Raw genomic sequence first — 26,323 nt, forward strand, 5'->3', positions numbered from 1 at the left:
TAATATCATTGCTATGGTAATTTACATTATTCAGGACAGCTCTGATCTGAGATAGTGTGGTGTGGCATTAGCTTTACACACATATGCTTCACCATTTCGCCATTTCATTTTACTGTTCTTAGATTCTCACATGGCAGACACCACCGAGTATTAGGAGAATTAATTTCTTTAAATTCTAGAATTTGAATCTGTATCTTTTTTTTCTTGTTTTTATGCTTACATTTCAGTACATTTTGATCTAATGGCTTTATTTCGTATCTGGAATCATCCTGATGCTTCAACATTATCACCAACCACTTCATTGTACTCTTGCACCTATATTTAGTTCAAATTTAACAGCTGCTTATTAATTATATGCATTTCTTGGCAACTTTCTGGCTTGCACATTTGTCTTACTGTTTCTGATACATTTTAAGATTTCAATGCATCTTCTCTTTTCACTTTAGTGGTAGCAACAAATAATGAATTTTTCACATTTCTTTTCAGTATCATATAAATTCTTTTTAATACACTTCTTTCAGTTTACACAGCTTTGAGAAATGCATCTTTCTATAGCATATTTAACTAAAACTGATTAAGCATAGGACCATGCATCTTCTCATAGTGTTAGTGGCAGACAGTGTGCAAGGCTCTTATTTCATCTTGGCATACTTCATGCACACCTAGTGGCTATCTTTCTCATCAGCATTAGACATGCATTGCCTGCTTACCTTATTTTTAATTTCTGCCTTTTTGTTTTGCTCACATTTTATCTCACACTTTCATTTTCACAGTTAATACTTTGAACTGTATAGCTTTTGATAAGGCTTGGTCTGCTTGTCAAAATAGCTTGTCCCTTGTTCGATCATTTCTTATCCCTAACATTTTTCTGTCTTTTAATAAAGAACCAAGTAAAGTATTACATTTATACTCTTTGTCTTGATTCTTCATCAAAGTTACAAAACCATCTATTATAGTCTCTGTAGGACCATGTACCATTGTACAGAAGAAATGGTGAATAAATGTCAAGTTTATTCTAGGTTCACAATGATAATTCCTCCATGCCTCTCTCTGTTGTTGCTGTTTGTTCTTTCTTCTTTTGGAATACTGACATTATTAAATACTTTCAAGATTTCTTCTTCAGTGAAATTCAGAAATGTAGCCCATTGTATCTTCTCAGTTTTCTGAGCTATTATACTCATAATAAAAAACAAATCAGATTTCTGGATCCATAGCTTCCTGTTTTCTGCTAAACTGAGAATTATACTTCCCTACAACTAAAGAGATAAACTGTAAGAATAATTATAGCTGTTCAGTTCATTCATTTCTGGAAATATATTTATTCCTTTCAGACTACCATGTAGCATCTGGGTGTTTGACTAAATGCATTATAACTAACTGTGGATAGGTAACCAGCCTTAGTATGTTACCTACTTGGGTGGTTTCTTCTAAAAAGTGCATCACTTGACAAGCAGTTTCCTGTCTGTAGCTGGGCATTACCATGCTAAAAGTTATCAATATACTACAGGAAACATAATACACACACACACACACATATATATATATATATATATATATATATACATATGTATGTGTATGTATATATATATATATATATATATATATATATATATATATATATATATATATATATATATATATATACATATATATATATATATATATATATATATATATATATATATATAGGATCCCATTTACATCGCTGAATTCACACATCACTTAAACACAAAAGACTGAGACCAAACCACCGAAAAACCACACCACCAAAAGTACATTAAGTCGAAATGCACAACACTGAAATAACAACAACTGAACTAAAACACAAAAGCAACACATTCTCTAACTTTATTGTGGGGGGGGGGCTTCCCCCTGCACCCCCTGCTCATTATATATATACCAACTCCAAGATAGCACTACAGTGAGGAAAAGGGTATATTTCCCAATCTTCACTGTACTATGATCTGCAATTAGAATATCGGAGCACTAGCCAAATGCTTTGACACATTACAAATATATTTCCCCAACACAAACAAAACGTACCTCTCCAACACTAAAATCCATTGTAAACAGTATCAGCTATGCCGTTATGCACCCCTTGTGCTGTACAAGCAGTACGATGTACCGGAGGATTCAGAAACACTGCAAACCTCAACCTTCAGGTAACATTCTTCGATAAAATGAACTTTGGCTAAGTAAAACTTTGAACAAATGGTTTGGTCTTGGTCTTTTATGTTTCGGTGAAGTGTGAATTTGGCGATGTAAATGGAACATACATATATGTGTCTCCTTTGAATGAGATCGGTGCATGTGTGCCTAGTTGTCTGAGTAGCACAAGTGCTCCACTGCATAGTTGTTCTAGCTACATGGTGGTGAGAATCATAATCATGCAGAGTGAGATGTTGATGATTGGGAAAGGACATATGACTATGAATTAATAAATACACTGCAACTCATATCAGCTCTTTGATGTGGGACAAGTTGCACTGCAGCACCATTTACTATAGTTACATCAATGCAAGGAACACAGAGTAAAGGTATGAAGATAAAAATGTAGCATAGCAATAGCTACATGAATGGTCAGGATTCTTTAAGCAGTACAGAGTTATGCAAACAGCAAAAGATAGGGTAGTCAGAATTTACTATTTGTCAAAGTTTTATGTGCATCCAAGGTATCATAGTCCATCAAAGCCATACACATGCATGCACATCTGAAAAACATTTGAGATACACAATAATGTGCCAGAAAGAGATGTGCAAGGAATCTGAGATCATTCTCATGATAGCTAAAACAGGAAGGAAGCATGCACTCATGTGTGAGACAGACTACTCAGAACTGAGAGGTCAGGAGTATCTATGAACAGTGGGGCAACCTGGATGCAGCATTAAAATTGTCTAGGATGAGTACCTCTGACAGCCATGCCAAGCTCAGTTCTAAACACTGACTGACGAGTCAGCAGATATATGATGACCAGCATGTTGTGCTACTGTGAGCCTGATGAGTTCCACATTGATAGTCTGAGGACTGCAGTTGTGATCCTTGGAGTAGCAGGAATTAAAATGTGAATTGAGTGGAATATCTAAAGATGAAATTATGGCATCTAAGTGTATTCCCCCAATTAGTCTGAGGTCAATTATCTTGGCATTAGTTTATATAGGGAGATACATGTCTGGGGTGTGAGGGAAGGGAAAGATCCATGCAAAAAAAAAAAAAAAAAAACAACTTTAATGGAGTATCAGCAAGATTCGGAATTTGCTCTTTTTGTTTGTTTCAAATGTTATTTTGCAAAGTATCAGGACTCGCAAAATTATCTCCCACGGATGACAGAGAACCAAGTCAGGAAGTCCACAAGACATTTCTGAAGGCATTTTTAGGCACACTGCTTTGGGCTGTAAGGTGTGTTTCCACATCTGTATCCTTCCACTCCATCTGAGAACTGAACTCCCACAGGATATGTACAATGTGCGGTGTGTTGTTGAAGGGCGAGACAAACTGACATCACTTGTGACAGTCACAGAGCCCGTGCATAATATCTGACACTATTCTTTGCAGTCCTAGTGTTACCATAGTCAGCAGTGAGCAGCTCTGTGACTCACAGCCCCCTCCTCCCAGACTCATTAGCAGAAATCCAGAATGGGCAAGATACATGGTGACCTGTGGAAACAGAGTAAAGCATAATATGTTAACAGTATTATTGATATTCTGATAATGCATTACATCCCTCAGTATCAGCGTATTAGTGCCAGAACTATGTCAGCAAAATAACGTTGTCTGCAGAGGTTTCCCTAGCATTACATTCCTCAGTATCAGCATATTAGTGCCAGAAGTATGTCAACAAAACAACGTTGTCTGAAGAGGTTTCCCTAGCATTACATCCCTCAGTATCAGCATATTAGTGCCAGAAGTATGTCAACAAAATAATGTTGTCTGCAGAGGTTTCCCTAGCATTACATCCCTCAGTATCAGCATATTAGTGCTAGAACTATATCAACAAAATAACGTTGTCTGCAGAGGTTTCCCTAAATGAAACAAAATGTGAAATGGCCAGTGTAAGCAGATCACTACTGGTAGTCTCACCAAAAACACTCTGGCTGTTAGATAATGTAGTGTAGCTTTCATTTTCTTAATACCATCGACACACTGACACTTATTCTTAGGGTGGAGGAGTGATTTTGCTTAAATGTGAACTGGAAAGGTGTACTTGCACAACTTTAAACAAAGGTTGAAAGGTCAGAAGATGGGACCAGTAAATGACCAAAGACCAAGGAGGGAGAAAACACTGAGCAGATGAGAGGAAAGGAAGAAGGACAAGAAAACAGACAGGAGGTTGGGTGGCGGTCCTTTGGAGTATAAGAAACCTAGAAAAAAATGAAGTTGCTGGGTATTAAAAAAGTTGAAGTTGCAGGGCATACTAATAAAATGAAATTTAGATCTCGCACTGTACCAGAGGTATCAGAAAAGTAGATGAACGGGAAGTGGGAATATAATAATTCCTGGGAACAAGCTGTATATGATAAATGGGTCAGGTAAGTCAGGCAGGGAAGGGGCAGTTTGGGGAAAAGAAAGGACCACACGTGAGGCAACAGGTAAAGAGAAGAAGGCAGATGCAGAATGTCAGTCAGTAAAATGAGTGAAACAGGGGACAAAGTGGAGGCCTAGTGGTTAGATACTCTCTGCAGGCTGCAATATGCTAGCAAACAGGATTATGAGAACCCAAAGTAGGGTTGCCACCTGTCCCACTTTGAGAGGGACAGTCCCTCTTTGGGCAGTTGTGTCCTGCAAAGAAATCGAAAAAATGGCAAATGTCCTGAGATTTTAGGACAAACATATTTCGTATAGTTTATGTAATAGTTGCATAAAACAGTTATTCTGTATCTGAAACACCTAAATGTTATAAGAAACAGAATAAGCAACTAAAATACTACAAGAATAAGCTTTTATGTAAGCAAAAAAAGTCAAGTTCTGTCCTTTGTACTGGCCATGGGTATGTTTTGCCCTGCAAAATATGATATTTGTACCAAAAATGTCCCATTTTGGGCATTTGAAAAGGTGGCAACCCTAACCCAAAGTAAAATGGAAAACTAAAGAAGTGATAATACTAAGAGTCCTAAATATTCCAGGAGTGGAATAGAACATTCTGAGTTTGGGAGTCTATCTAGGAAAATACTAGGAAAAGAAACAGTCTGCTACATGTAGCATTAAGTAAAATGGAAAGAGTCAAAGATGTAGAGGTAAAGGCATCTTTAGCAATTAGTGATTACAGTATAACTCATGGTTGGGTTAGTGGAAAATAGATCCACAAACCAAAACTGTATAAGAAAACAAACTACAGAAAAAGTAATGGAGAATTCAATGGCAACAGACAGGGAACAGAAATGGTGGAAATTTTTGAAATAATATGTGGATAACAAAGGCGAAAGGGATACAAAAACAAGTTAGGATAAAAAAGAAGGAAGGCATTGTAGTTAAAGAGGTTTCAAGGGAAATTAGAAAGAAAGGACATATAAATGATGGAATCATACTTGGAAATACTTGGAAATAAATGGCAGCAATATATAGGTGTAAAGAAAAGGGCAGTGCGAAAACAAAAACAAAGGTAAGTGGTGAGAATGGGCTTGTAAGGGGGATTTAAAATGATACATGAGGTTGTTTAGATAAACCCATTCAAAAGAAACAAAGTAATGACTGAAATTGCCAAGCTATTAAAAATGGGAGAGATGTGACAAATGAACGAGGGCAAGCAGAGGTCCTTGGTGAACTCTTCATGTCTATCTTCACCAAAAAGAAAGCAAGCTGAGAAGGGCCAAGACCAGAAGGGGGAAATGTACAGTAAGGCACTGATGCTTGGGGCTAGAGACAGAACTGGCCATTCTAAAATAGGCTGTGGCACAAATATATGTAGCAGGAATCTAGAGGGAGCAGCCCTAACTTTAGGGATACTGGAGTCAATGCCCCCTTTAAAATGTTTTAAAAAATGATCAGCAAGTTTAGGAATTACCTGTTTCGTTTTGAATTGCAGTTTGTTTTTCAATGTGCCAGAACACATAAGATCAGTATCATACTTTCAAAAGGAGCCATTTTGTTTTGCCAGAGTATACAGTCTCCTTCAACATCCCAAAAATATCCTTACTGGTGAATCTGTAGTATGTGCATCCACGCATGTGTGTGTGTGTGTGTGTGTGTGTGTGTGTGTGTGTGTGTGTGTGTGTGTGTGTGTGTGTGTGTGTGTGTGTGTGTGTTTAAGAAATGCTTCTAGACCATAGTACAGCTGTGTTGTATTAATAAATTATTGGTCAGCTCTTGGAGTTTGTTAGCAGTAGTTTGCTGATTTCTAATCTGGTATTCTTTACTGATACCTGTTCATTTGGTTTGATAAATATGTTTTATGAACCCAACGTACACATTTTACTTTACACTGGTAATTTCAAGGACTAGATGTTTGAAGTAGTTTTCTCTTTGTAAATTTAACTCGTGGCATGTAATTTGCATGTAATATCCTATTGTTGACTCTGGTTGGACAATCTCTAAAGTACTTGGCTTTATCTCTTGCAGATTAATGCAATAAACACTCTTGAGTATGCTCTGAAAATGACAAACAAGTAACCGTGCTACAGACAGAGTTATACATAAGAAACTGGCTATAACACACTTGACTCTGATGATCAGCTCTGTCATGTAACAAGCTTGTTATAGTCAGGTTCTTACGTATACACCTTGATGATATAGATATAAGATAACCATGTGCTGTCACACTGAATGTGGTCACCAGGGAACTGAATTGGAAATCAGATATCAGCTTTAAACCTGTAAAATGTGTTGTTAGTCAGAAGCAAAGTTCACCAATTTATCAATCAACATCTTTAACATCAAGCTCTACCACACTACCACCCAACTTTATTTTGTTTTATTTATTTAAAAACATGAACTTTATTCCAAAAGGCAGCAACTGAGAGAAAGTTTTATAGGAGCACTGTATTTGTTCTTAAAATAACAAAAGACACACATCAAATCTGATAAATAATTGCTTCTATCTCAGATTAAAACATGAATAAAATGCAATTAGTAATATGACACATTTTGACCTAATACTACTAATGTGTTTTTCCTCATGCATTTTCATTAAAAAAGTGACATCCAGAGCTCATCAGGTAAATAATTACATCACATGACTACTACAGAGTCAACCTATCAATGTATGCTATCCATTAGGAAACAATTGAATATTGCTATGGCAATGAAGTATACTTGGAAACATCTCCACATTCATTTAGTAAACATAGGTAATTTTCTTTTCTTAAGGTATGTTTTATTGGTATATTTTATTTAAAGAATAATCTTTCATAGTGTCTAATCAAATATTTCACTTAATATTACAAAGTAGCAATTATTTTATACATATTATTAACACTAACAAGCTTTTACATACTGTTTAGATGCAACCCTGGTTATAATCCAAAGTGTTCTGTAATTCAGTTATATTGAACTAGCACTCCATTTTACCCTCATAAAACTAGGAACACCCATACAATGCTACATAAAGTAAACACTGACTGATGCTCAGCTCTGTCATGTAAGAAACATTTTTGTTGTGTTTTTAATATATGAATATATTACTTTCATTAACAAATTGAAAAATGCTGCATATTTTGTTGAAACCTACCCCCACTGGTGTTATAATTATCATTAGTAGCTAATAAATATTTTTGAATCATTCATAAAAACAAAAGTATTTTAGACATAATGTCCTTGTAGTAAATGGAGTGCTGTAACCATGCTTTGGATTCAGGAATAGACAACTTTGTTAAGTAACTCTCTGATGGAAAACAAATGGTGCTTAAGGTTTTGTTAAGGACTACTCAGATGATAAGATCTAGTCTTTCCCTAAAACATAACATTTGCCAGTGCTGGCCATTAGAGAACATAGGCAAAAAGCTAAATAGCTTTAACATAGGATCATAGGAGATTACTAGGCTAATGGTCGTGGGACCCTTTCAAGCCTAGCCAAGAGTTTATCCCCAAAAAGAAACCTCAAGTCAGCATCTGTTGCCCCTGTCAAAGAGGGACACAGTGGAACCCCCTGGGACAAATTTGTGTTTTTCCATCCACTCATCAAGGTTGCACTTGAAGAAGGTCAGCGAGGTGCTCTGTTGACATGTATGGGAAGTCTATTCTAGAGACAGGGCAGCCTCTGGGACAAACCTGTTTCTCCAGCAGGTTTTGTTGATGTCGCATATTAGAGTCAGGCCTTTCAAGTGGGTAATGCACGAGGAGTCAGACTTATGGATATGGAGCATCTCTAGTAGGGCAGGGTCTGAGATTGTCTTGTAAGCAAGACACAAGTCATCTCTGAGCAATCTGTATGATACCTAGTAGAGTGACAGTGATTTGAACCTGTCTGTATAGGACAGGTTTTGGAAGCCATTGATTCTCTTTGTGAGTTATTTCTGTGGCCTTTCCAGTTGGTGCAGATGTTTGGAAAAGTACATACTAAATGGGCATTATACTCAATTATTGGTCTAATGAGGGAGGAGTATAGAGAGGTAATAACCTCCTTTTTTCTGAATGCAGTCCCATTACTTTTGAGATGAACTAAGTAAAAGGCTTTTCTGACCACTGCCAGAATATGATGGTCGAGTGTGAGATTGTTATCAACCTGAGTACCCAGGTCTCTCACTGCAGGTTGTGTGCTTAGGGGGTTGCCTTTGATGTGGTAATCAGTAAGGGCCTTGATTTTGCCGAATGGTATGATGAAACTTTTTTTGCATTTAGCTTGAGGCCATGATCATTGGGAAGTCAATAACAGCACCCAACCTACAGTCATCCACAAACTAGGTCAGCCACAGGCCTTTTGTCTTTGCCTGGACCTCTGAGAAGTAGATGCCAAACAGTAGTTGTCCCAGGACAGATCCCTGGGTAACTCCACTAGTGACAGGTCTGCTATCGGAGGTAGAAGTACCTATTTTGACCTTGAGGGTCCTGTCAGTGAGCCAGTTGGCCATCCACCTGATGAGATAGGGATTTATGCCAAGTTGTGTTAGCTTCTCAGTGTTGCCAGAGTGGGATATTGTGTCAAAGGCCTTGGCCACGTCAAGGTAAGCTGTATGCACTTACTTTCCCTCATCCAGGGCCTTGATGACAGTCTCAAAGAAGTCAACCAGGTTCAACAGGCAAGATCTGCCCTTGACGAATCCGAACTGGTTGGGGTCAAGTGCTTGGAGATTGCCTATATCCTTGTTTAAGAGATCCATAATAATACGCTCCATGGCTTTACAGATCAGACTTGTCAAGCTAATGAGGCAATAGTTTCCAGGATCAGTAGTGGCATCATATTTTGCAAGGGGTGCCAATTGCAGTTTTCCACTCTGCTGGAATAAAGCTTGTACTTAGGCTGTGGTTGAATAGGGTGCTCAATGGCAAAGCTAGTTCTTGGTGCAGAATACAGCCTGGTATACTATTAGGTCTCATGAAAGCTGTGTTCTTTGCCTTGAATAGGGCCTTTAACACTTGATCTACAGAGATATGAGGTATGGGGCAAGTACTGGGGATGTCGAAAGGGCCTTGGGGGGGAGCAGGGGGGGTGAAGTTTGCACTGAACCTATCTGCTAGCAGGTTGGCTAAGTCAACAGGGTCAGTGTAAGTGATACTGTTAAATACTAATTCAGAACAAACCTGAGCCATTCCATGTTACACCCTTGTTTGTTTCAACAGCAAAAATAAAAAAAAATTGTGTGGCAGAGTACAGTGTCTAACAACTTTAAAGCCATTTATTCCTCAGAGGGGCACTTTGTTTTGGTGAGCTGTCTGTGGCAACATTAATTTTTTTTGGCTTTCAAAGCTGTAAAACACACCAAGCTCCAACAATGTTTTTTCTTTTTTTTGATTTTTTTATAACAGGCAGTATAGAGAAGTATGTTTGCATTTCTGATCTTAACTCTTATTATGTCTTCTTGACACGGATGTCAAAACTCACCACTCGAGCTTCACTTTGTTCCACTCTAGATGGGAGTTTCTTGACATCCATGTCTTAAACACACAGCCCATTGGTTATGATTAGCCACCCAGTCATGGACATCCTGTGCTATATGTTTCTTAGCAGTGTCCAAACTGTGCAAAATCATTCTGTGTTCTACCTACATTTAATTCCTTGTCAGCCAAATCTATGCTATATCCCCATATACAAAAATTCAGTTCCTTTCTTCTACTCAAGTATGTTGTCTTTTATTTGAGTTTGTAGTATTCCTTGCTACTTTTATAATCAGGTTTCTTGAAATCTTTTTCCTTACTTCAATGGGTTGATGTTTTTTAAAATAAAAGATGGTGTTAACACTCATAGCATTCTGAAAAATGAACTTGCTAAGCTTTAGTGCATTGTATTTATATATAGATATACATCATGGAAGATAATATTTTGGTTTCAATAAACATTCTTTAAAGAAAAATACATATTTTCGACATCACTACAAACTTTTCAACTATTTCTATTTCCCTTCTGAATACAAGTACGTCATCACCAATAAAGCTTCCAAAGATGGCCATGGAGGTAAACTCAAAAGAAAACAAATTCTGATGTTCATTGTATGTAGGATTAGAACAGCTATATGTTGGGGCCATTGCAGTATCCATTACTGTTCCCTTCATATAGAGATAAAACTGCCTTTAAACACAGACAGGTTATTATAAAGAACACACTCTGCTAGGGAAATATGATACTTTTGAATGTTTTGAGCAAGAAGAAGAAACCCATGTGGAAGCCAACTCAAACCATTAGATTCTCAGAATCTACTACATTACTATATAAAGAGCTTATGTCAACCAAAATGATGACATCTTCCTGGGTAATCTCTACATATTTAACTAGTATGATACATCATTCATGTTCAATATATGCCATTTGTTTTTAGAAGGTCAGTTTATTCATCCACAATGTATCAAAATAGAATCTCATTAGTATGAGGTTCATTGTCACTTCCTAGCAGTGTGTTGTAGTCCCCGCCACAGTGGGCCACAGTGATGGGTTGGATTGTTTTTTGTGAAACTGGGGGAAAACAAAAGCTTCGAGAGAAAAATTGCACAGGACACCAAAGATAATCACAAGGCCTTCTTTAGTTATGTTAGAAACCTGGGTAGCAACTCCCAGATATGTTCAGAGTTAATCCAAAATGACAAAAAATACACTGAACCCACAGACATAGCCAACATCCTGGCAGACAGGTTCAGTGCAAACTTCTCCCCCCCTCCCCCACCAAAAGAGAAAATATCTATCCCAGAAGAAAGTCGCCTCCCTGACATGTCAGATGCTCAGGTGAGAGCTGCCCTCTCCAAGGCAAAAAACACAGCATCAATGGGACCGGACGGTGTCCCGGGCTGCGTCCTACACGAGGTCCAAGAAGAGCTAAAACCTCATATAAAGTTACTGTTCAACCTCAGACTTGGTACAGGATATGTACCCAAGGAATGGCGTACAGCAGCAGTGGTCCCACTCCACAAAGGCGGTGCCTCAATGGACCCTGGAAACTATCGCCCCATAAGTTTGACTAGCCTGGTCTGCAAAGCTATGGAGCGGATCATCATGGAGCTCATAAACAAAGACATTGGGGACCTGCAGATGCTGGATCCTACCCAATTTGGCTTTGTTAAGGGCAGAACCTGCCTCCTGAGCCTGGTTGACTTCTTTAAAACAGTCACCAAGGCCATAGACGAAGAAAAGGTAGTCCACACAGCCTACCTGGACCTCACAAAAGCCTTTGACACAATACTCCACTCGGGCATCATAAATAAGCTCTCCAGCTTAAATATCAACCCCTATGCCATAAGATGGGTTGCAAACTGGCTCAAGGATAGAACCCACATGGTCAGAATTGCGGGAGCCATGTCAGACTCTAAACCAGTTACTAGTGGCATCCCACAAAGCTCAGTCCTGGGACCTCTCTTGTTCGGTATATATTTCTCTGAGGTACAGGCTAACATGGGAGGACTATGGCTGACCAAGTTCGCAGACGACTGCAAACTGGGTGCCATAATCGACTCACCAACTGACACAGACATCCTCCAAAAGGGTCTCACAGAGATGGATAACTGGTGCCAGAACCATGGCCTAAAGCTAAATGCCAAAAAGTGCATAGTCATCCCCTTTGGGAAAAACAAAGTGCCCACAAATTACCACATAGGTGGTAATCCATTAAGCATGGAAGAAGTAATTAGGGATTTGGGGACCCAAATGGATAGCAATCTTTCCTTTGACAATCACGTCGCCAAAGTGGTTAGAAAGACCTTCTATATAGCTCACCTTATCATGATAGGGTTCACATCTAAATCAAGAGAGGTCATTGTGCCCCTCTACTCATCACTCATCAGGCCCATAATAGAATACAATGCCCCATTTGGGATGTACCTTACCCGACACCTGCAGCAACTGGAAAGACCCCAAAAGTACCTTACCAAGAGGATCAAGGGACTCAAACAGATGACCTATGCTGCCCGGTTAAAGAAACTTCAGCTATACTCAGTTGCATACTACCTACTCAGAGGTGACCTGTGCCTGACATATAAAGCCATGTCAAACCAAGATTTAATGGACATGCTCCACCTCAGAAAATCCAAATCCCTTAGAGCTATGTGCTCGAGGGACTTAAACCTCAGCACAGAAATTAATAGAACATGCTGGAGGGACAGATTTATAACCCAGAAGCTCCCATCACTCTGGAATAGAATCCCAGTCCATGTCAGACAGAGCCCCTCACTGCTCCTCTTCAAGAGAAATCTTGACAAGTGGATGGGAGAGTGTAGGTTTACCCCGGGGATCACGACTGCATCACTGCTAGACAGAGGCACAGTAAACTAACCTTAAAAGGGTATAGTAAACTCATTTAAAAGGGTGGCGAAAGCCAAACACACTCTGGCTAGGCTTGTAAATGCCCTAGGGCAGATAGCCTAGTATCAACCTATGAACCTATGAATCTATACACAAAATAAAATATTAGCTGCAAATACCTGAAGAAGACATCTGACATAGCACCACTATATAAACAATCTCCTAACAGGTATCTCACAAGTATAATGTCCTAAAATCTTTCAGTCACCTTTTTGTAAGCATACAGATCTGTTAGTAATGAATAAATTGATTGTTCATGATATTCAGTGCTTAGGACTACCACTAGCTCTCCCCTTGATTTTTAGTCATCTCTTTTGCATTGCTTAGTTCATATAATGCTCCCCTTTCCAAATGACTCATGTTATCGTAGTATCTAGTGTTCTTAAAATCCAATTTTCTTATTTTTGCCTCACACAAAGTATGGAATAAAGAAATTGGATGTAAAGGTAAAATAAAGCTGGACCTGGTTAGAATGGTATCACAATATTCGGCCTTCTTAAAATCTAAGTTCTTTATTTTTGTTTCACACAAAGTCTGGAATAAATAAATTATTAGATGTAAAGCTTGCATGCAGTTGGATCTGGCAGGGGATAGTATTATTAGGTGCCTTACTATTTCAGTATCACACACACATTAAAGATTTTAGTGTAATTAGATAGGCTTAATAGGATTGTGAATAGATCACATCTTCTGGCGGGGACAATATCTAACCATATAAAAAGACTTTTATTTGTACAGAGATTAAGTCACAAGTAGAAATGTTAAATGCATTACTTTTTTCTGTTAGGTCACAATCAGAAATGCAAATTGCATTACTTTTTTGTAAGTTCTTCTGAACTGCTTGTTTACCCACTACTTGTTGTTGTTGTGGTTCTGCTGTTGTCTGCAGCTGCTATGAGTACTTGAAGTTCCCCTATTGAGTTTTCTATCGTTTACAGATAAGACCTTTCTTGAACAGATTTTTGGTTGTTTAAAGAGGTTGGAGAATACTGGAAAATCATGTTTTTTAAAGATTCTCTAAGATTTACCTGGACAGTATTTTCAATCACATTTGTGAATGATGTGAAAGCAATGGAATCCTTACATGGCATAGATTTTTTACCATTTAAAAAGTGAACAGAACTAGATTGTACTGAAACACTTATATTCCCTATTTTTATTAATAATAACTTTATCAATTATGTCCTTATCTTTCAGTATGATTACATGCCTGACAACTGTCATATATAATTGTATTAAATGAAACCTGTTTAGGTTTTGCAAACACTGATTTGTATTCGTACACAACATCTTTTTCAAGTTGAAAATATTTCCAGAAGTAAAGTCATCCTCATCTCTCTTTAAAAAAAAGTGCTCAGTTTAACCTTTTTTGAGATTAACAGCCCTGTCTCAGATTTTTTAGCAAGCTGCCTTGAAATTTTAACAATCATGTCGATGTTCATGTTTAACCAGTTTGTTCTCCAAGTCATGCTGTAACCTGCTTTGAGTTCTGACATTACCATTTCAACAGTGGTGGCTGGTGACTTCAAATTAACGGGGGGCTGCAGGAGACAGCAGAATGGGTGGGACCAATGGGAAGGGGTGTGGCCAACTAGAAAGAGGTGGGGCTATGTTCAAAACCACAACAACTGGAACTTTAATTAAATATGCTGCCCTGGGTGCCAAACCATCATTACGAAAGTCCAATCAAGACAAATTAAATTGTAGAAGAAAAAAATATTTCAATGCATTGGCTACATGGCAACTTACTTAATATCTAGATGGAAACACAAAGGTTGTGATGCATGAAAAAATAAATACTTTTTAAATACATTACTGGAATGCCAGTCAATCAAGTATAAAAAAAAAAAACAAGCAGCACTCAACTCAAACCACTTCTCCTTGCACTGCAGTTCCAATTATAATTTATATTCAGGTTTATAAAATTACCAAGTAACATGCTGAAAGTAGCAATCTGTGTGTGATACCCCCACTTGTAAAAATGTTTCTTTTCCAAAAAAGACCTGCTGCCTGACAACAACTATCTACTTGTTTCATGGGGAAGACATGATCAATGTAAAAAATGAACAGCAAACAAGAAACAAGCTCAAGATAAACTGCTTAAACGATTACTGCACAAGTTATGGACCACACATGATAGATTGGCATTCTGTTTAGTTTACAGGTAAAGCCTGCAAAGATGATTACAAGTCTCTAACAAATGTAATGAGCTTCTTAAAATAATGTAATCCTGCCCTTTATTACAAATACTGTCATATGCATTTCAGTACCTAAGGCTTATACGTTATCTAGTTATGTAAATATTCTCTGCATGGCAACAACGAAAAGGCTTTCAATGTTGGTAATTCTTTAACAGTATGCTTATTAAAGCTTAGTTGCATCTTACAATTTCCGACAAGCTTACCTGATGGTCATTAAAGCATTGCTACTTAAACATAGAGCAACAGGGCACTGCGACAGCATGCATTTTCTGAATAATAAGAAGGATAAATCAACAGTATAAAAATATGAAAGAAAATCAGAACATTCTGCAAAATCAAGGACAGATGAAAAGCCATGGTCGTACTTGTGGTCTACCTTGGATGGGGGAATACTCTGCACACTTACACTGCATAACTGCTCCTTGCTTTGCTTGGACACATTCAAAGCCACTACAATGGGGAGTGGGGTGCAACAAGTATGTCACAATTTAAAATGTCTCTGGCTGACAGTGATGGCTCTGACACTCATATCTCACAGCAAGAAATCTGGACAAAGCCATAGATAGAAGTGGGGCATAGGCCCAAAAATAAGGACAGTTTTTAAATATTGCTCTTATAAACTTAGAATGTAGCAGGTGCTTGCATTAGTATGAATTTTCTGAAGGGTATGAAATCTGAAACTCAAATGTCTGTCATTATTTTCTAACTTCAGTCTTTAATGATTTGCCACTAATTTGCCAGAACACCACAATTTTATGAAAAACAGACCAAGCATGTGATGCAAAAATATAAAATTGCCACACAATACAGCTGGGAACCTGTCAAAGAAGGGACACCTTTTTTTAATATTAGTACTGTTAACCTGAGCAGCTGACAAAATAAGAGCATCTACATGCATTTCTGAAATAAAAGTAATCTATAACTCTGATCATTACAGCTATTTATAATTGTAAACCCTCCATGTTTTCTTCCAAAATTGCCATTTTGCAGAGGGATTATTAGGGGGAGAGCAATATTTTGAGCCAAAAATGGGGACAGTTGAGAGGTTTGGATATTCCTAATTCTATAAAGTGATTTATTTGCATGTACCTCTCAACCTCTTAATGCAGGAAATCTGGACAAGGCCAGATATATTGGGGAAACATACAAACAGTACTAAAAATTGCTCTTGTATAAACTTAAGGCAGTTAATAGAATAACAGGTCTTGCTTTAGCATGCATTTTTCTGAAGGTTATGACGTCTGAAAGTCAATGTCGGTCATTTAGTGACTTCATTCCTAAATGATTTGCCAGAAAACCACAAATTTTATGAGGAACAAACCAAAAATAAGAAACAAAAATCTATTCATTCTGCAAAAATCTGGACAGTTGAGAGGTATAGTTCAGCTGGGGCCGTTTATGAGTTTTCTGCCCTTTCCCCTTCACAAAATCATGGTCGAATGGAGCCTCCCCCCTGCAGCCATTCCAGTGTCCCATTCCTTGGTTATTTCACCCCATTTACCATAAACACTGTAATGTGCATACTGCTTTACTTCTGCGATGATTTGGATTTCATTTGAAAGTTTTATTTTGCATTTTACAGCACAAACTTTAATAGATATCTGCTAAACAAAGCAATGCAGTCTCACAATGAAAACAGACTTAGCTTTAAAACTTCTCTGCCCTTGAAACTCATATTCATTGAAACAGCATTGAAACCCACATTCAAAGAAAATACATTTTGCCTGTGGCAGATAAAGATTAACTATGGGCTGTTTTCAGAATCATAGGCCCCTTGAACACGAAACATACATGTGCTCTTTGATACACCTTCCTGATTGTATTAAATTATATTCCTTATACAATACAGTACAGTTGTTAGAGGGCATTTTAAATTTATTGTTTTGAACATTTTTCCAGTAAACAATGAAACAAAATGTATGCACCATTAATGACAAAACTGCCCAATTCAGAATATTTCCATCATAAAAAAGTCTACTCAGACTTCTACAGTCCACCAGTATCAGTAAATATGCACACTCTGAAGAAGTAAAAGTTATCTAAATAATTCCACATTAAAGAAATCTGTAACTAATGAAGAGGTTGCTGCTAGCAAACAACTTTATATGTCATTGTTTCATCTACAAATAAAGTGCGTTGCCCTTGAGGAATAAACTATCTATGTTGCATTATAAAAATGATAAGCTAGTAATATCGCAATAGGGAATGGATGGCAAACTGATAACAGGTTCATAGTTACTAGGTATCTTCGCCAAAAAAGGACTGCAGCATCCACCTTGTTTACAACACAGTATAGTATCAGCAATGCATCTACCTACTGTGGGAGTAGAACCCACAGCCTTCTGCATCAAAAGCAAGTACACTACCTGTTGTGCTATTAACAATGCAAGGAGATTCAGCATAAGCAGCACTAAACTTTTGTTCCCCTGCAGCTCTCAGCTCCTTGTAAAATCTACTCGACATTCAGCTGTATCTCAGAAATCTGGAAAAAGCAAACATTTATGGGGGGGGGGCAAAAGCCCAAAAAAACAGGGACACATTTTAAACATTGCTTGTATAATGTTGGAAAGTTGCTAGAATAAAATGCTGTGTTACCACCATACATTTTACTGCCAAGTTTTGAACCCAGGTGACCCTGTTCAAAACAGCCAGAGCAACATACCACTATGCCAAATCATCTGTTTTGTGAAAGAGAGGAAGACTGAAACTTAAATGGCTACCATGTAGTGAATTCAGTTTTCACCATAGCTATCACCCTCTTAGCATAAAACACCTGAACAAAGCCAATAATGGGGGAAAAATAGCCCCCAAACATATGCAATGAATTCAGTTCTCACCATAGCAGTCAACCATAGCACAAAAAACCTGGACAAAGCCAATAATGGGGGAATACAGTCCCAAAAATAGGGACAAATTAAAAATATCCATGTTATAAACTTAGAAAATTGCTAGAATAAAAGGTTTTGTGTTACCGTGTACTTTCTGAAGAATATGAAGTCTGAAATTCAAATGCCTGTTATTTTTATTTAACATTTGTTAACCAGGAAAGTCTGACTTGGAACAAAAGCCAATTTTCAGCAGAGCAGGGAGAAACACTCCAGACGCATGTTCTTTATAAGATGGGAGGACATGCAGACTCCACACCAAAGGCACCCCAGCCAAGAATCAAACCTGAGAACCTGTAGCTGGAAGGCAACAATGCTATCATTGCACCACAGCACTACTGACTTTGCAAGGAAAAACAAACACACAGAAACCACGGATTTTATGAGGAACAGAACAAATATGAGGCAAACTTCTGCAAATTTTTTACAAATGGTGGTGGGTAGGGAATTCAGGCCCTTGCCACCTGCACCCAAGGTACAGAGTTCAAGCCTGAGTATTCTCTAACCACCACCATGTGTTCTCTCTAGCCACCAGTATATAGCAACTGGGGCATTACACACACACAAATACTACCTGCAGACCCCAGCTCCCCTGTAGTCCTCTTCTGCTGGTTTCTTCCCCTCCTCAGCCCGCGCACGCTAACAGCTGGTTTCCAGTTTGAGCTCCATGAGAATAGGCTGGAGGATCCAGCCTGCCGATGACGCAGCCTGGTTTCCTTCTCATCTGTGCGATCATCACCTCATAGACTTCTGGGCTGGCAGGGCAGAGATGCCTTTCTCCTCTATCCGGACTGCCTAACAAAACAGTCTGGAGTTCTGTGAGTACCCAGGAACTCCAAGCATGCATGCATGGAGTTCCGGGACTCGTGATTTTTTTTTAATTTTCTTGTACAGGTGGGGGATCTTTCTTTTGTACAGGTGGGGGGATATTCTTCTTTCTTTAGGTGGAGGGGGCTGCAGTCCTGCAGTCCTAATAGCACAAGCCGCTCCTGCATTTCAGCATATTTTAAAATTAATCTCATGTATGGAAAACTAACATCTAAATTTAACTGCTACCACTGTTTTAAAATGTAGGTTGCTTTAACACATTGAAGCCCCTAGAGACCCTTCCATGATTTAAATACGCAAGAAATGAAAACTTCTATCACATTAACTTTCAAAAATGTTCAGTTCTGCATTGAAGTGCACAAATAATGACTTAAAATCAATGTCACCTTGTGTGTCCTTTGCTTTATATATTTATTTATTTATTTACTTACTTGCTTACTTTTTATAAACAGATGCTATCATGAATTGCAAAGAAATATAATTGGGCCTCCAGTCACAACCATTTATTACATGTTATTAAAATAAATGTCAAGGACCTCTCATTATGAAATATCTGTTCAGAAATGTTATTTATACTTATAAAAATATTTAAATGCTAATAAACTTTCAAACAAGTTTAAGAAAAAAATGTACAAAATGGAAAGCTGTTTGTAAAACTCTATTTTTAAATTGTATCAGCCTACATTTATTGCTGTATGTTTAGCCCTCTACTTTTTGGGGGACTTTATAGTGATCTGTTGCCTTTCAAGTTTTGTTTGTAATCTGACTACTTATTTGGCATTACATTATATTTGTATTTGCCACCTTTATCTTTTGTTGTTAATTTTTTTGTAAAATATATTATTGATTGCTGCTAATTTCTTATTAACCTTTGATTTGTTATACATGGATATTAGAAACAGGCAAGAGTTCATTATATTCATTATATGACATCCATTCCACTACTATTGTTTAACATTCTCAACACCAAGATTTTTGGTCAAAAAATGGATGTCAGAAGATTTGCCTCTTGAGATTCAGTTTCTCTTCTCTTCTCTTCTCTTCTCTTCTCTTCTCTTCTCTTCTCTTCTCTTCTCTTCTCTTCTCTTCTCTTCTCTTCTCTTCCCTTCCCTTCCCTTCTCTTCTCTTCTCGTCTCTTCTCTTCTCTTTCTCATTTCCTTTTCTGACTCAGAGTTATTATTATCTATCCAATTAAATAATGCAAATTTTGGATTTAGTTGAATTTTATTGCTAGCACTGAAAATTTATTGTATGAACTGTGATACAACACTAATGGAGGGGACAGTATTTTTTGTAGTGTGTGGTGTGTGATTGTGTGAGCGTATGTGTGTATGTGTTTGTGTGTGTATGCGTAAGTGAATGTGAGTCTCTGTGTACATGATTTTGTATATAGGTAAACATATAGCTAGTTGTATTATGACATTTTTTTGTTCTCTAGTTGCCTCTGATAGGTATCATCATAGCACTCATTGTGTGCTGTGCTGCAGTACTGCTTTTCATCTTCACAGTATGCATAGATCCGAATGTCAGCGATAAACGTGAACAATCACGTGATCAGTTTGATGAAGTAAACAGCAAACAGAAGACGACTTTGTTTGAAAATGACGACCATTTGTTAAGTGATTATCAGTGTGCTGAGGAAGAAAAGGAACATCATAAATGTAGGGATGCCTGCAGGTGAGTATAACTTATGCTTGGCAAATTTGATTAGAAGACTGCGAATGAGTTAATGAAAATGTATATCCCAAGCTTGATTTTCAGACTGCACTTTAATCCTTACTCTACACTAAATATGTCAGTCAAACCATAGGCTCCAGCCACGCTGGGCTTATCTACTCAATAAGGGATAAAGGAGCTGAGTAGTACTAACCTGAACAGTGGTTTTAAGCAGCATTTTCTTCTCTTTGACTAGATTCATTACAATAATCTCTATTTCACCTGCACTGTTTCACAGAAGTGATATGGCTAATGGTTTATTCAGACTATGGACAATTTTTTTTAGTCCTAAAGCCTTGACATAGTAACTGCTTCATCAATGAAGAGCCTTACCTCATATAACAGGACTTCCTGTCAGACCACAATTGTGCCCTGTGGGAATTTTGTATAGTTGCTATAATACTCATACTGTGAATGCAGAGTGGAGTACTCGGCTAAGTATAGTGTTCCAATGTCAGCATAATGCACTTACACAAATGCACCTTACATAAGGACAGAAGTGTTGAATACACATGCACACACACACACACACACACACACACACACACACACACACACACACACACACACACACACGCACACACACACACACACACACACACACACACACACACACACACACACACACACACACACACACACACACACACACACACACACACACACACACACACACACACACACACACACACACACACACACACACACACACACACACACACACACACACACACACACACACACACACACACACACACACACACACACACACACACACACTCACACACACACACACTCACACATAGACACACTGTGCATACATGCTGCATAACATAATATAAAACTGTCCCATCAGGATCATCATCCCCAAGTCTGGATGTATTCACAGAGCCAGCTGTGCACACCTTACATGCATACTAACATAAATGGTGCATGGAGGCACAGAATTGGAGGCATTCTGACTATGCTATATAGCCATATACCTGAATAAACTGAGCACAGTTGTTTTATTAGCTATGTACAGTGGGCTTGGGTTCTCCCTGAAAGTATACCATTCCCCAGTAATGCAGCTCTGTCTGTGGCAGTGCCTGTTAACAATAATTTAGCTATGGATACAGGCTTCCCTGCCCATTTGTTATGGAGGTTGCAACATTCTGCATTACAATCCAACATCTCGTGTTTACTCTACCTTTCTCTTGTCCCACTACATGGTGTAACAGCTCTTATTCTCTGTGCTATTGTCCTGTGCACCTACGTGTCCTGCAGTTTATCTTCTTGGTGCCTCTGTTGTAGTCTTGCATACCTGACAATCATTTTCCCCATTGCAGAGCTCTATATCTGTCTACATCTGTTACTGTTAACTGCACTAAAGTTTCCAGATTCACACATTGTCCATTCTTCCCTTTTGTAGGTTTCATTATACCTGCACACCAAATCATTGAGTGTTACTTATTCAGGTACAGCTAAACATCTGCTCACCTTTGCTACCACTTGTATAATACAGTTGTATAAAATAGGTACTGTAACAGTAGCTTATCAGAGGTCCCTGCAGCACTCAGTCATAACATATGGACTTCCCCATCTTCTGTACCTTGCTTGTACAGCTACATTTTCTATCATCTGCCAGTTTCTTCCCATTGAAGAACAAAGCATCTATTTAAAAATGTACCCATAAAGGTATGTGAATTACCATAAATAATTTTAACAATGAAATTAAAATACTTCTGAATAAGACAGTTGTAACTATTTTTTATATATCAATATACAATAGTCTTATGGTGAGGTGGGGGAGGATAGCTTTACTGGTATTGTGATTTGTCATTTAATTCTTTTTGCAGTAAGAACCTTACTCAGGTGTACTATGTTCTTTAAAAGAGTTACCAGAACAGTAAAACATAACATCTGGGTAAATTCCCAAACAGTAGTATATCAGTAATGGGAGGAACACACTATAAAATATTCCGTAAGGTTGCCATGTCAAGTTCTATCCTAACTCTGAACTGTGCACCCAATTTGTAGTCATCAGTGAATGTACAGTTCCCTATATATCTTGTGTTAAGTAATTACAAAATAAGTAGCTGCATTTGAGATGTTGCTGCTCTAATGTAATGGACTCACATTGTGCCTTGAAAAGGATTATTGTAGTGTTTATGGACAGGTGGGCCTTCTTTAACTTTTCAGAAGTCGATAAACATTATTTCTGAACTAATGGGTCCTCTTGGCATAACACTTGAACTGTCTCTGCATATCTAACATAATTAAATTCTTTTCTCCTTCATTTTGTTAGTCTGAATAAAAGATTTATAACTGAACAGACAAAGTCAAAATTATTACTGCAACAATGTTTATCATGAAGAAAGAATAATTTTTTACTGGTGCTGTTTCATTATAAAATGCAATGCAAAGTGATTTACACATGAGGCCTCATAACTCCAAGAATCTTCTCCCTGTAGTAACAACCACTGGGAAGAGCATTTTCCACAAGATGTTTTTTATATCTAATTATGTCTGCTGGCTCAAAACAGATAAGGCTAAAAGGCTCCAAAATAAAATTCAAAATTCAAGTCCCATGGTGAGGAAATATGTCTTTAAGGGGGCTGTAAATGAAGGACACAGTTTAGGAAAGCCTTAACTGATGGATTTTATGCTATCTCTGGATAGGCTGGCATGCACATGGAAATTGCTGAAGCATGAACGTTGATGGATGAATAAGCCGTGTTTCACATAAATATGTAGTTTACGTAGTCTGAGACTCTTGGGATGCGACAGTTTAAAGTGTTTAGGCCTTATGATAACTAGTCCTTGAAATGAATGTCTTCTGCTTCTGTAGATAATAGTCTCTTGTATTTGGTTTTAAGGTTCCCTTTAAGACATTTAGCACTTGGATGGAAATTAAGTTACTGTTAGAAATTAAAACTGTCCTCCAAGCTGATAAGTTGAGTGTATTGAAGCTGGGCCATAACACTGTGCTTGTTTTGTCAGTAATAATTTTTGTAGAAGCAAGGTCCAAGGAGGCAGAGTGGTCAGATTCTTTAATAGAGAAAACTACTGGCCAGCAAGGAGCTATGAATATGATATTAATGTGATTCTGCTTTGCTTTCAACATCAATTTCAAATTAGTGGAAATGGAGGAAAGGCTTACACCATGGTTTGAGTCAACAGTCCTTTAAATTGGCCAATTAGGAATGAGGGTGCATAAAGTTTAAAGATGATTGTTGAGATATGGCACACAGATCCACCCTACTTTTATAGAATGTAATGTAATGTCATGAAAAGCCCAAGTACCAAGGTTTTGTTCAACTTGCTTAAAAAGTCAGATATCTGATGTAAACGTCGGAGATGCATTGAAGACAGTTGTCTTGAGTTTAATGCAAGCATTATGGATTTGATTAGGATACAGAGTACAGAGACAGGGCCTTCAGTCTTTCCATGTAGGTCATGTTTCGGAGGTCCTAAATTTCTTGGTTAGAAACCTCTGTGATCTCTCCAGTTGCTGTAGGTGTCTGGTAAGATACATGCAAAAGGGAGAATTGTACTCAATTAGTGCTCTGATGAGGGTCTAGTATAAAGGAGTTATAGCATCCTTGGTCTTGGATGTGATGCCCTTATTTATGAGCTACACAACGCAGAAGACTTGCCTTACCACTGCGGACACATGGTGATTGAAGTTTAGATTGCTACCAACCTGTGTTCTGAAGCCTCTTACCACTGAGCTTAGAGGATGCTATCTATAATGTAATTTGCAGGGGATACTTCTTTGCTAAAGAGGATAATGACACACTGTTTTGCATTTAAGTTTAGTCTGTGGGTCTGACACCATCTATTAGTCTGTGTTAGCCCCTTTTGTAATATGCTAGCATCGTTGGGGGTCTCAATGATTGCACCTAGTTTGCTGTTATCTGTGAACTTTGTAAGTGACAGGCCATCTACTTTTGTCTGGACATCCGAGAAGTAGATTTCAATTAGCAGAGGGTCCAACACAGATCCCTGTGATACACCACTGGTAACTGGTCTACTGGTGGAGGTGAAATACCCAGCTTTGACAGTATGCATTCTGTCACATACTGCCAAAGAACTAATCACCACGTAATACTGATAACAATAATCAGAAATTACCTAGAATAAAGCTTGGCACATACAATGGCTGCCAGTTTTTCTCTAAAGGAAAATGAGGCAGGGATGTCTGCTGTTCCCTTTTCTGTTGTCCTTGAATTAGGAGCCACTGCTTTAGACAGTAAAACATTCAGGCCTACATATGTATTGCAAAGGGGTCAGGAAGCAAAAGTTGTCATTATTGCTAGGTGATCAAAATCAGAGTCTACTCTCCCTTTGGAGATGTAGGTGGTCTACTGTTTCCTGGAATTAGATAACTCTCCCAGCAGAAAATGATTGATTGGGAAGTCCTACCTAACAGTTCTACTTTCGAGTTTAGGCCTTCTTTGGGCAGGTTGGACGGATACTATTTATTGGGATTAGATCACTGTTTCAACACAGAGGGATGGGTTTCTACTTTATAGCTGCCCAGTTAAAAAGACTTATAGTGCTGGATCTCTAATACGTAACAGGCTAAATGGAAAATGTTTGAATGTTGTTATGGTATAAATGGAAAAATCTATTTCTTTATTTAACTTGGATGAAGGCCAGATAATAACAGGATTGTTTCCCAACATAATAACCATCCTCTGGAGCATAGCTTAGGGATATTATGGACTGGGTTGAGCATCTCACTTTATTAAGGGAAGTAGTTAGTAAATAGGACATGCTGGAGGGACAGATTTATCTCCTAGCGACTGCCACATCTTTGGAACAGGCTACTAATTAATGTGAAACAAAGCACCTCTATGACACTGTTCAAGAGGAACCAGGATGAGTGGGTGGGGCACCATAAATTCTTACCAGGGGTAGCAGCCTTAATCCTCCTGGACATGATCAGTCACCAATAAATGCTATTTTGGGTATTGACTAGCACTTCTATGGTATTACATTGAGTTGAAACAGCTAGGCTTAAAATGACCTGCAGGTTGATAGCCTAGTAATCTCCTATGATCCTATGATCCTAATTGGTCATAGGGAAGTAAGATGAGGAGGTCGAGATGTGCTGATAGGAATCTGTAGGTATTCGGGGGAACTTATGGAGACAGATAAAATAGTAACACTTCATCAACATCAAGACAAGTATGAGATGTGCCAAGACCAATGTTGTTAGTATTATCTGGTGATTACTTGCTTTACAATCACTAAAAGGGCAAAAGTGTCACATAGGGAGCTCTTACACCTGGTATTTCAAATGTGCTGGGTTCCCAACTAGAAAGAGTAAGTAGCTTGTAAATACAAGATTCTGGAAATCTCTAGCTTTGTGGTACTTGATATAGTGTGAGAAAAATGGAAGAAAGACCTGTATATGCATTGGTGATTGTTTTTAATATTCATATGTCTAAAAATAGTCATATTTCTAAGAATACATTAATTCCCATATTCTATGCCTATGTTATTGCTCTTAAATGATGAAACTAGCATGAAATAAAACATTGTATATTTCTTTGGCTTTGATGTTATTGTTACTTTCATGTGAAGTAGACGCCAGTTACAGAAGCCTAAACTAAGTTGTTTTAATTTACTATCTAATCCTTATACTATCACTATGTGATATCTAGTGTAGTTAAGTCAAATAAACTGAAACAAATAAGCAACACTGTTGCTTTTTAATCTGTGCTGCAAATGCCATTTAAATACATCCTAAGCAGTGTTCAACAGTAGGAGACAAAAGTCTTAAATGCTCATTAGCTGTGACATTGTGTATAATGACATCTTAGAGGAATCA

General features: G+C 37.9%; 1 protein-coding gene across 1 annotated transcript in view; it reads left to right on the plus strand.

Moving 5' to 3' along the window:
• PLD4 (phospholipase D family member 4) overlaps positions 1-26,323 on the plus strand; it is a 420,480-nt gene that overhangs the window by 47,600 nt on the left and 346,557 nt on the right. The window contains exon 3 of the mRNA XM_044074359.1: positions 20,225-20,463. Within this exon, the coding sequence (XP_043930294.1) occupies positions 20,225-20,463 (239 nt within the window). The remainder of the gene's footprint in view (positions 1-20,224; positions 20,464-26,323) is intronic.

This window comes from Protopterus annectens, chromosome 6.part0 (genome assembly GCF_019279795.1).
Source record: "Protopterus annectens isolate FY-2018-M chromosome 6.part0, PAN1.0, whole genome shotgun sequence".
In the NCBI taxonomy this organism is placed as follows: domain Eukaryota; kingdom Metazoa; phylum Chordata; order Ceratodontiformes; family Protopteridae; genus Protopterus; species Protopterus annectens.